Genomic DNA, 12,722 nt, shown 5'->3' with positions numbered 1-12,722 from the left:
CCCACCCCTGCAAAGCACACGTTGGAAATGAAACGAACATGCCGATACGAAGAAGAAAAAAAAAAACGCCCACCGCCACATGACGCACGAAAATGGGCGGGATGAGTAAAAATCGCCGGAACGCCCACGAATCTGCTCGGGGAATGAGTGACGCATCTCTGTTCCAATGACTAGCCTCCATTTATGGAGCTAGCCAATGGAACAGAGAGGCGGAACAAAGTCCCAGACTGTTCTCAAAAGATTTCGCCTGCGCGAACGCTGCTGCGCAGCGGATCGCCAGTCGAAACCTAAAAAGTATGGCAAAAACAGCAAAATTGTGCCTTTACAGCTAGATTGCTTTGCTTATACTATATGGAGAAGATTCTTCTCTTGTTTTTAAAAGTGATCAGGGATCTTACACATGGGTGGAATATTTTATTGGTAATAAATATTAATGAAGATTTAATTACAGAGAACAGTAAATCTAGGGGGTTTGCCAAAACCTGTTTAATCTTAGAGGACACATTACTGATTCACTTTTACAAGAAGTGACATCCCCTCTGATACCATCCAATCCTTCGAAGAGCAGAACATGTTCAAGTCAACAATTTTAAAGTCAAGGTAATGAATGACCTGTACCCTTGATGGTTTGTTGTTGCTCAAGAAGGTTACAAATCCACTTAAGGGCAGTGAAAGGCTTGTGGCTGAGGAGATATTTTAACAATCACAGGCAAAGGCCTGTGCAGACCACAATAGAGTGTCCTGTAAGGAGAACCTCTCAACGTATCAGCATTCCTGCATTAACCAACAAAGGATTCTAACTCTGGAAAGATCCTATCCTTGCCCCTCTGGTGTATTAGCTTCAGCCAAAATTGAGAGAAGCAAGCAGGCAATCCTTCTGGAAGTCACCAGGGCCTATCCTGTGTATAGAACACACTGTCCTGCATCACACCTGTCGGTGCCAGGCACAAAGCAGGTCACTGTGCCTTATTACAGTGAATACACTGCCCCAGTGCAGCTTTGAACTTGTGCTTGCTCTAGGGCAGTGCATTAATGAAAGGCAGACCCGTTGTGAGAAACAGCCAGTCCGCCTTGCCTTTGCAGGCAACAACGCTACCTGCCTTCCAAAGGAGAAGAGATCCCCTGCATGGGAATGTCTAGGAGTACGTAGAACCCCTTTTCTTTACTTTCAGGTGGTGCACTGATTGTACACTACCTCACACTTAGCGTACCATCAGTACGCTCCCCAAAAGCTCCTTTGCCTTAATGGCCAAATCTAGTGCAGAGGCAAAGTGTTTACTCAAATGCATGGGATCATGCCCTCTAGATCACTTTGGTGTTACGTGTCAGTATGTAGTATGTCAGTACCTGTCACAAGCATCTGCAGTCCCTTCTGTGATACTAAAGTGCTTAGGCAGAGCAGAAAGCAGGTGCACACATCTCGAGTCCCAAGTGAACTTTCCATAATCTGGCACCAAATGCTTGTTTCCTAAGCAAGGTAGAAAGTAATGCTTGTCAACTACTGAAAAGCATCTCATGCAGGCCAGGACCACCAGAACAGGTCACTAAATGGAGGCAGATGTTGGATTTGCTCTGGTATTCGGATAGGATCAACTTAGCAAAAAATAAATAATAATTTCAAGAAGAGGGTAGTAGTGATGCAACTAAACAGTCTCACCCATCATGTGCACTGTGGGGGACAGACCTGTGTGGTGATGTGCATGTGTGCTAATGGCTCAGCACAGAAAGTTCTGGCCCTATCTGTAGCAGGGTTTCCCCAGCAGCGTTCGCAAATCAACAGGACCCAATGTACTTTGCGAAGGTTTCACCTGAAATTCTGTTAAACAAGGGCTTGAGAAAAAGGCATAAAATAAAAGCACTTACCAAGCTTGACAACTCCTCGAGGCTCCTGAAACAAAAATATGGCATGAAGAACACGCAACTTTCCAACCTGAGGATCTGTGGAAGGAACAAAACAAGTACATTTCTTACAAATGTTAACAATGAATACTTGATTCACATGTACAATTTTAGTAAGACTCTACAAACCTATGAGAAGTACTGCCAGTGTTCTGGTGGGTGAAAACCAATTTAAACATACTTCAGTAGACCATTGGATTCCCATGAAGGCTAGATGCCCCGATGAAGATGGTAGGGAGTATCAGTCTTAACAAGCATTTGCAATGCAATAGGTCTCGTATTTACGCCACCTTTAGCTATTTGCATTGTAAATGACAATGCCTTTTATTCACGTTTTGGTTTTTAAAACATAAATAAAAGGCATGGTCATTTACAATGCCAATAGCTTAAACTTGCGTAAATGCAAGACCTATTGCATTGCAAATGTTCGTTAACAAATGTAGGTGAACATTGTGTGGTAAAATGCACCATTTGTGCAAATTCTTTCAAATTTACCTAAGGGGGAGAACCCCACCCAGTCCCTCCTAGGGAAAACAGGCCCGCTTAATCGCTACAGTTCAGAGTCTGGCCGATGCCAGTGGTGCAAGGGATTGGTGGATCTGGGATGCGCCAGACCTGGAAGAGGGAAGAAAGCTCCTTATTTAAAAAAATTCAATTGCATTTATTTATTTGCAAATTAAGCCCTGCCAGTATCGTGGGCTCAGACAGCAAACTGTGCTTGACTGGCATCGCTCTGACTTCCTGTCAAAAGAGGGCAGTCAGCTCTTAGGTGTCAGTAAACTCCTTAATTGTATACCGTGCCTGCGCATGCGCTAAAGAGCGGGGCTGCCGGTGCAAAAAAGTAGCGAGGTTAATAGAAATCCAGAAGAAGCTTGCTCATAAGAATGCACCACATTATCGCTTTCCAAGAGGTATTGTTAACTCTGTTGTGCATTGTGAGGTGAGAAGGAAAATGCTACTTCACAGTATGCATCTGTTCTTGGCATGTAGAGCTGCGTGTGCATCTAAATAAGATAAAACTGGGACAGATACAGGTCCCGGGGAGGCGGGAGGGCGTGTAGTAATCTGCAGGTCTACATGCCAAGAACAGATACATACTGGTAAGTAGCATTTTCCGTTCGAGGCATATGAGCTGCAGATACTACACTTTGCATCGATTGTGCAGCAGTGTCTCCCCTAGCGGTGGTCACCTGTATCTGTTGCAGTAGTTTGAAAGAGAGTTTTTAGAACAGCTTGGCATACTGCAGCTTGCTGCTTTGCTTGCACATCAGCACAGTAGTGTTTAGTGAAGGTGTGTGTTGTAGACCATGTTGCTGCTTTGCATATGTCTTCTAGGGGGATGTTCCCTAAGAAAGCCATAGAGGCTCCTTGTTTGCGTGTGGAGTGCGCTCTAGGAGGAACTGTTAATGTATGTTTTGCTTTTTGGAAGCATATTTGTATACATTTTACAATCAACCTTGCACCTCCAGCTTTAGAGATGGGGTTGCCTTTATGTGGTGGAGAGAAAGATACAAACAATTGTTTTGTCTTACGAAAAGATTTAGTCCTATCTATATAGTAGAGAAGAGCTCTTTTAACATCTCTTTCTGCTACAGAGTCAGGGTTTTGGAAAAACATAGGTAACTCTACAGATTGGTTTAAATGAAAAGGAGTAATGACTTTTGGAAGGAATTTAGGATTAGTTCTTAGAACCACCTTGTTACGATGTAGTTGTAAGAATGGTTCTTGTATAGTGAAAGCCTGTAACTCACTTACTCTCCTAAGAGAGGTAAGAGCAATGAGGAGTCTTCCATGTGAGGAATTGCAGTTCACATTTGTGTAGAGGTCCAAAAGGTGGTCTCATGAGCCTTGTAAGAACAACGTTTAGGTTCCACACTGGAGAAGGTAGCAACCTGAGGAGAATGATTCTCTTTAATCCTTCCATAAATGCTTTAGTAGCAGGCACTCTAAAAAGAGACAGATGTTGTCTGTTTTCTAAATATGCTGCAATTGCTGCAAGATGTAGGCGTATAGATGAATATGCCAAGTTACATCTTTGTAAATGTAGAAGGTAGCAAATAATATTTTGGATAGAAGAATCCAGAGGATCAATCTCGTTATTGTTGCAATAAATGGCAAATCTCTTCCATTTAGCAGCATAGCAAGCTCTAGTAGTAGGTCTGCTGGCCTCTTTAATGATGTTCATACAGTCTGGTGGTAGGTTAAGATAACCAAACTATGACTTCAGGAGCCAGATCGCCAGATTCAGTTGATTTGGGTCTGGATATCTGATGTCTCCATGGTTCTGCGTTAGCAGAGATGGTGTGAGACGTAGCTTTTGGTGTGGAACTAGAGACAGTTCTAACAGTGTGGTGAACCATGGTTGGCATGCCCATGTGGGAGCTACTTGGATTAATTTGAGACTGTTGTCTGAGATTGCGTACTACTAGTGGTATTAGTGGTAGTGGCGGAAAAGCATACGCAAATCTGCCTGACCAGTTCATCCATATCGCATTGCCCTTGGACAGTGGGTGTGGAAACCTGGCAGCGAAGGTTGGGCATTTTGCGTTTTCGTGTGTGGCGAACAGATCTATGTCTGGATGCCCCCACTTGTGAAAGAATGGTTGAAGAACTTGCGGATGTAGTTCCCATTCGTGAATCTGTTGTGTCTGCCGACTCAACAGATTTGCTATCTGATTGTGAACTCCTGGAAAGTGCTCTGCTAACAGATATATGTTTTGTGGAATGGCCCATCTCCAAATGTTTTGTGCGAGCTGGGACAGTTGTAGAGAGTGTGTCCCCCCCTGTTTTTGTACATAATCCATAGCGGTCATGTTGTCCTTTGTACTTGGAATGTTTTGAGTGCTAAGAATATTGCTAGCAGCTCTAGATAGTTGATATGGAACAGCCTTTGTTGAATGGTCCATTGCCCTTGAGTCGTATGATGTAGGAGATGGGCTCCCCATCCTGTGAGAGATGCGTCTGCTGTGAGTACTATTTGTGGAACAGGATCGAGGAACGGCCGCCCCTTTGTCAAGTTTTTGGTGTTCCACCACTGCAGAGAGGGATATGTGTGGCTGTCTACCAACACCAGGTCTGTTAGTTGCCCTTAAGCCTGGTTCCACTGTCGTGCTAGACATTCCTGTAACGGACGCATCTGCAGTCTTGCATATGGTACTATGAAGATGCAAGATGCCATCATGCCTATTAGTCTCATGAACACTCTGGCTTGCAGAGATTGTTGCTGTTGGAAGACTGTGACTAAGGCTTGAATGCTCTGTATCCTTGCTTGACTGGGATACGCTAGAGCTGTAGACGTGTTTGTTGTAGCCCCTAGATACTGATGTATATGAGAGGGTTGCAGGTGCGACTTGGTGTAGTTGATTGTGAACCCTAAGTCGTGCAATGTTTGAATTGTGTGATGTGTGTGTTGGACACACTGATTGAATGACTTGGCTTTTATGAGCCAATCGTCTAGATAAGGGAAGACATGTATTTGTTGTCTCCTTAGATGTGCAGCTACTACTGCCAGGCCCTTTGTGAATACTCTTGGTGCTGTTGTAACTCCGAATGGAAGGACTTTGAATTGATAATGTCCTTCCAGTACAAACCTTAGATACTTTATGTGAGCAGGATGTATAGGAATGTGGAAGTAGGTGTCCTTTAGATCTAATGTTGTGAGGAAATCGCCTTGTTGCAGCAGTGGGAGCATTTGTTGTAAAGTGATCATATGTAAATGATCTGATTATATATAATGATTGAGGGGCCTGAGGTCAAGAATTGGTCTTAGTGTCCCATCCTTCTTGGGTATTAGAAAATACAGTGAGTAAACCCCTGCTCCTTGGTGTTGTAAAGGAACTATTTCTATTGCGTCCTTTTGAGAAGTGACAGGACTTCTTGTTTGAGCAGAGTAAGGTGTTCTGCAGACATTGGACACTGCATGGGTGGTATGTGTGGAGGGGTTGCTGTAAGTTCCAGGCAGTAGCCATTCTGGATAATTTGTCTTACCCACTTGTCTGTTGTGATAGAATTCCAGACAGGTAGGAACTGTGTTAATCTGCCCCCCACAGGAGTGGAATGCTGTTGGGGGAGCAGAGGAAAGTCACTGTTTTGTTGTGGAAGAGGTTCGATTATTGTTGTTACCCCGACCTCTTCCTTTGTTGTTGTTTCCTCTATATCCTCCTCTAAAATATCCCTTGTTAGAGGTTGTTTGTGTATTAGATTTGAAGGATGTTGTATTGTCTGCTCCAGTTTGTTTGGAGCCTCCTCTATAGAAGGAGCGACGAAAAGAGCTTTTAGCTTGTGTGGACTGTAAAGCTCACATAGATTTAGCTGTATCTGTATCCTTCATTTTTTCAAGTGCTATGTCTACCTCTGGTCCAAACAATTGATTTTGGTTAAATGGCAGATTTAAAATGGTAGTTTGCACTTCCTGTTTAAATCCTGAAATGCGTAGCCACGCATGCCTTCTAAGTAGGACACTCATGTTGACTGCTCTAGATGCAGTGTCTGCTACATCAAGTGCACACTTTATTGAGGCATTGGAAATTAGCTTGCCTTCTTGTATAAGGTCGCTTGCTTGCGCCTTATATTGGTCAGGTAGATGCTCTAGTAGTTTTTCTAACTGATCATAATGAGCCCTGTCATATCTTGAAAGGAGGGCTTGCGTGTTAGCTATACGCCATATGTTAGTAGCTTGCCCCGCTATTCTCTTGCCTGAAGCATCTATCACTTTAGATTCTTTGTCTGATGGGGGTGCTTCAACTGACGTCTGTGAATTTGCCCTTTTCCTAGCATTTGATACAACTAATGAATCTAATGGTAGTTGTCCTTTAATGGAGGCTGGATCCCCAGGTGCAGGCCTATTTTTCTCTATTCTAGGGTTTATGATCCTAGTACGTACAGGGTCTTTGAATATCTCTGGAGCATGTTTAATACCCCTTTGATCATAGGAAGAATTTTAACAGACCTTTGCGATTGTTCAAATGTATCTAACAGAAAATCCTCCTCTGCTTCATCAGAATGCATAGTGACCCCATGGTAAATAGCAGCTCTGTTTAGCAAGTGCCCAAAACTAATGTTATCTTCTGGGGGAGAAGGTTTTGATGGATATGACTGAGGGTCAGGAATATCTGGTACATCATGTGGGTTTGGGTACTCCCAGCCTGTATCATCCATAGGGTATGGGAAAGGCTTATCTGGGTCTATCCCTCTCCCTAGACTATACTCATCATCATTTCAGGTGTAGGTGCTGTGTCTGCTTTCCTCTTTTTGTGAGGTGTGGTGGATACATGACCTGCTTCTGGGTCAATGTAGATCTTCTTTTGTAGAGGATCAGGATAGAAAAGTTCTTCTCCTTGTGGAACCTTTGTCGGCGCCGATTATTTCGGTTCCGGACGAGGTTGCTGCTTGTCTTTAGCCTTAGGAGGTGTTACAGTGTCCTTTGGCGTACTTTTCGGCACCGACGGTAAAGTTTTTGATGTCGTAGGCTGTTTCGAGGGCTTGGGCGCATCGGAATCAGGCCGTGTAGGTTTCGGTACCGAAGGCGATGGCTTCGAGGCGTCGGAAGCTGGCTTCGAGGCGTCGGACGCTGGCTTCATCAGTTTGTCTTTAGAAGGTGGTCTCGGAGCCGAGACTTCCTTCGGTTTCGGTGCCGATGGAGCTGGTGGGATCGGCACTTGCGGCTTGCTCGGTAAGGAGCTACCGGAAGGCTTAGTTATTTTCTTCGGAGCCGGGCTCGATGGCGGGGCTTCGAAGTGTTCTTTCGGTCGCGACTGGGCCCCGGAGGCGGAGTGTTGACCTTTGCCTTTGAATTGGGTGCTGTGTGTGGTGCAGGGGCAGTAGTACTCACGCGCTGACCCGATGGTATGGAGTCATCTGAGTCGTCTGCCTCTGATACGACGATTTGTAGATCATAGGAATCTTCTTCGGGAACGAGCGGAACCTCCTCGTCCAAGATATCCACCGGTTCCGGAGCTGATCTCTGCATGTCGTGTCGACGGGCCCTCCGATCTCGGATGGTTTTCTTGGATGGAAAGGACACGCAGGCTGTACAGCTGTATTTGTCGTGTTCTGACGATAAGCACAGGTGGTCGTGGTGGTCACTGCGTGGAAACTTTGCTTCACACTCGGGGCATTTTTTGAATGGCGTCCTTTCCATGAGATGTAGGCCTCATGGCGTGGATAGGCCCAACGGCCCGCGCCAACGACCGGAATCGAAACCGATGGAGTCGAAACGATGTCTGTTGATATCAAAGGTAGTTAGGTGAAGTTTTAATAAGTTTTTGCGCTTCGAAGTACTTGAAAAGTAGATTTCGAGGCGGAGCGGAAAAATTTCATCCGAACCCAGTGGCGGAAAAAAACAATCTAAGGATGGAGCCGATGCCCATGCGCACTATCGTCCAAGGGAGGAGTCACCTATCTCGTGACTATAAAAGACTTCTTCCAAGACGACAACAACATGCAATCATACGAGCCCAACACCAGGTGGCGATCTAATGCAAAGTGTAGTATCTGCAGCTCATATGCCTCGAACACACAGTTACCAAGAAAGCAATATTTCAATGATAGTCTCTTTAATGTGGCGCCGCTATAGCATAATGTGAACACGCAGGATTTAGTTGCTTCTTCGTGGCGAGACGAGACTTGTCCAATTACACTTAATTTTAATGCACCTCTAGTGGCAGATCCAAGACTGATCTGTTTTGGATGTTTTTAAGGAGAAACTAAAGGTGGCCCATGTTTCATGGCATCCTGGGCCCCGCTCATCACCTCAGACAAGCTACAGCAGCTATGCGCTGTGCCACAGGGTGGAGTGCACAGACATTATCTTTTTAATACAGATAGTCTGCTGTGTCACGGATAGCGGTCCTGTAGGTGCCTTAGGAAGTGATGGGTCCATGCACTGAAAAGGCACGCTTAAATAGATTTAAAACTGCATTACTTTACACAACTCATCAGCTCGCCTGGTTAAAAGAGGTCCTTGGGGGGCTCCAACATGGGAAGTTGTTGCAGGGATTCTGCACATACACAGAACTATGCACATGATTATGGGACCTCGGAGTATAGGGGTTAAGCCTTCCCACCACCTTGGTGCCCACGAGCCCAGGACAGACTAGCTATAGAATCTCACTCGCTCTCATATACACTCAAGAAGAAGCAAATGATTAGACACCCCAGAACACGTTCAGGAATCGCTGTAACAAGACACACCTTTTCGCTCACACTCTCATACTTCTCCACAATAAGAACTGAACGACACTAAGATAGTTTAAAATGTTTATTTTAACTATTGTGCTCTAACATGCAGCATATGGGCCACAACAAGCAGAAAAAAGCTTAACACCAATATAGTTAGCGTTGCAGCTAGGCCATATATCATAAAGGGAGTTGTCATCATATAGAGACAATGGATAACAGACTATAGTGCCCAACTTCCCTCCCCTTAGTAAGACAAAGCATCATTATATACTAGAAGATCTCAGGGAGTTGTCAGCAGAGCCCATGTACGAATTACTTACCTTCGGTAATGATGTATCTGGTAGAGACTATTCTAGCCGCAGATTCCTGAACGTAGAATTATCCCTAGGCATGAGACCGGATCCGGAAAACATTTTTGCCACAGCATCCCTGCACGCCGGGGGGACGGCATTACGAGACTCTGCCCAAGCTTTGTCCGCGTATGTGACGTCAGCACGGTCACATAAGTCCCACCCCGGCGCGCCTACGTCAGTTTTCTTCTGAGAACTTTTCTGTGCCACAACGCAGAGCTATCAGACAAACTGTGAGAGCATGGGAACAGTGTGCGAAAGAGCAGAAAAAGTGGAAAAAGAAATGGTGACGAACACCACCATAAGGAGCAGTGCCAACACTGCAGTACCCAAAGGCAGGGAAAGAAGAAGAAGAAGCAGAGCACAGCCCTGAGCAGCCACCCTGCCAGCATGTAGACAGTACCCCCCCTTGAGACAAGGAACATATGGAAAACGACATGACAACATGTAGCAGGGCTATAACCCCAACCAAGAACAACGAAGGGGCACCAGTTCCAAGACAAACAGGGAACAACAACCTCCAAGGCAAACCCAGCACACAGTGCGACAACCCCCAAAGGAAGAAAGGGCAAGGCACGGCCAGATGACCCCAACCCAGAGGTTAGCAGAGGTGCCAGGACCCTTAGTAACAAAGAGGGAGGGAGGGGGAGGGACGAGAGTAAAGGCAAGCCTCAATCCTGGAACAACCAGAGCAGAGAGGCACAGGAGTACCTATAGACCCATCCTCAAAAGCGCCAAAGAGGAGGAAAGGAACAAGAAACAAGACAAACCATCCTGTCAAAAGAAGAAAGAATGCACTCACAGAAGACATAGCCACCCACCGGAAGGCGAGTGCAGAAGACCAAGCCAAAGGTCCTCGCAGAACGGGGAGGAAGGGTGGGCCGTGAAGCAATCTGCAGCTAGAATCGTCTCTACCAGATACATCATTATCGAAGGTAAGTAACTCGTACATCTGATGGAGACTAAAAGCCGCAGATTCCTTAACATAGAATAGATACCCTAGCCATACCCAAGGGGAAGGAGGGTCTGTGAAGGACCCCACCAGCCTGAACAGAACAGAGGGTCCTACAGGGGACTAGTCCAAAAGACAGGGTGAGGAGCCCCGCCTTCCCAGGCAGAGGGAACCCCCACAAGCATAACACCACCGACCAAAAGAGGGGTGAGGGAAGAAGAAAAGAAGAAAGAGGAAGCCCGTTTACACTCAACAGAAGAACCAAGGCAAGAACCAAGGGCAAGGCTGGGGGAGGCCAAAGCACCCCACGCCCCCACAAGGCAACAGAATCTCCATCCAATGCCCTGACAAGGAAGAGGAAGAAGAACAACCTAGAAGGCCCAAGGAGACGAGGGAAAAGAAGTCGAGCCCACCACAGTCGGAAGGCAACAGACCAGACAGAACGGCGCTGACAGCAATAAAGCAGTCAGAAGCAGGAAGAATAGCCCGGGGCCTCCCGGAAGACCGGGCAGGCTGCGCCTGAAAGAAGGAGGAACCCAAAACCATCTCAGCCCCTAGGACAGAGAACATGAAGGCGAAGAAGAGCCCGGACACACCTCAGCGAGGGGTCCGTGCACACGACTCAAAGAAGCAGAACAGAGCCACAACGCCAGGCCACAGACAGCAGGACAGAACTGGTAAACAGCGCAGCGACCATGGGGAAGACACCCCGGGGCACAACCAAGGCATTCCAATCCAACAAGGGGAATTGCACCTGCAACGTAGATGAACGCCGGGAAAAAAACCCCCACAGAAGGCTTGTGACGCAGCCCAAGAGAAAAACAGGAGGCCTAATCTCAGGGTGCAGATAATCCAAGCAAAAACACACAGTGAAGAAGGGGCATCCAGCAGCCAACAGAACCACAGTCTCAACAAGGAGGACTCGAATGGCCATAAAGCACACAGAACTACAACAACGAGGGCGACTCGTCCAAAAGGAGGAGCATCATCAAGAGCTAGCCCAACTCACAGGTCACTGAGGGGGAGAAGAAGGAGGAGGAGGAGGAGGCGGCCGAAGCCCTGCCAAGAACCTCCGGATGGCCGAGTCTGCTGGGGCATGTAACAGAAGAGTGCCATCAAAGGGAAGGTCAAGCAACCAGTCTCTAACATTTTCCGGAATACACTGTCCCGAAGCCAAGCATGGCGGCAAAGGCCAACCGAAGTAGCCATGGCACGACCAAGCACCTCCGATATGTCCAGAGCAGAGCGAAGAATAAACGGCGCCAGCTCCCGGCCACCCAACGCATGGTGCCGCAAATCAACATTTTCATCTTCCTGTGATGCAGCGGACCCCAGGGACTCAGCCGAGTCCCACAAACAAGAGGTGGCCCTAGCTAACACACAAAGTGTTAAGGGCCTGCAGAGCCGCACTGGTGAAAACCTGCTGAAAGCTGGAGAAGATCTGGCTCCGTGAACGAACACCGGACAGTCACGCAGCCTACAAGAACGCCACCCACAGACACCATCACCTCATCAGATCCGCCAAAAGATCCGCCAAAAGGGCCTCCTTCAAAGACCGCCTAGACAACAACGCGCACAACAGCAAAGAGCTCTTCAACATTGTGAAGAAACTCACCAAACCCAGCTCTCACACCAACGACGTCCCATCCTCGCAAGACCTGTGCGACTCTCTGGTCACCTTCTTTCACCACAATGTCACAGACATCCACGACAGCTTCAACGCCACAACCGCCCCGACAACCACTGAGACCTCCACCCCCACGACCACCATCTGCACCCACGACCACCATCTGACCCAACCGCCTGCTCTCCTGGACCAACATCAACGACGACGACACCATCAAAATCATGAACACCATCCACTCCGGATCTCAGTCAGACCCATGCCCACACCACATCTTCAACAAAGCCAGCACAGCCTTCGCACCCCATCTCCGGAAAGTCATCAACACCTCCTTTGAGACAGCAACCTTCCCGGAGAGCTGGAAGCACGCCGAGATTAATGCCTTACTCAAGAAACCCAAGGCCGACCCCATGGACCTCAAGAACTTCCGGCCCATCTCCCTGCTCCGGTTTCCAGCGAAGGTCATCAAGAAGACGCTCAACGAACAACGAAATCGCTACCTCGAGGATAACAACATCCTGGACCCTTCCCCGTCCGGGTTCCGCAGCAACGACAGCACCGAGACTGCCCTCATCGCCGCCACTGATGACATCAAGTCCCTGCTGGACAACGGAGAAACGTTATCCTCCTGGACCTGTCAGCCGCCTTCGACACGGTCTGCCACCACACACTATGAACACACCTCCACAACGCCAGGATCCAAGAGAAGGCCCTGGAC

The 12,722-nt window shown here is 47.3% G+C and overlaps 1 protein-coding gene across 4 annotated transcripts in view; it reads right to left on the bottom strand.

Annotated features, from left to right (window-relative positions):
* LOC144782290 (protein TASOR-like) overlaps positions 1–12,722 on the bottom strand; it is an 865,833-nt gene that overhangs the window by 512,534 nt on the left and 340,577 nt on the right. For all 4 annotated transcript variants that reach the window (XM_078661579.1, XM_078661582.1, XM_078661580.1 and 1 more), the window contains exon 11: positions 1,864–1,938. In XM_078661579.1, the coding sequence (XP_078517705.1) occupies positions 1,864–1,938 (75 nt within the window). The remainder of the gene's footprint in view (positions 1–1,863; positions 1,939–12,722) is intronic.

Source organism: Lissotriton helveticus, chromosome 9 (genome assembly GCF_964261635.1).
Source record: "Lissotriton helveticus chromosome 9, aLisHel1.1, whole genome shotgun sequence".
Classification (NCBI taxonomy): domain Eukaryota; kingdom Metazoa; phylum Chordata; class Amphibia; order Caudata; family Salamandridae; genus Lissotriton; species Lissotriton helveticus.
Note: the sequence above shows the minus strand (reverse complement) of the source record. Positions and strands in the feature narration are given on the sequence as shown.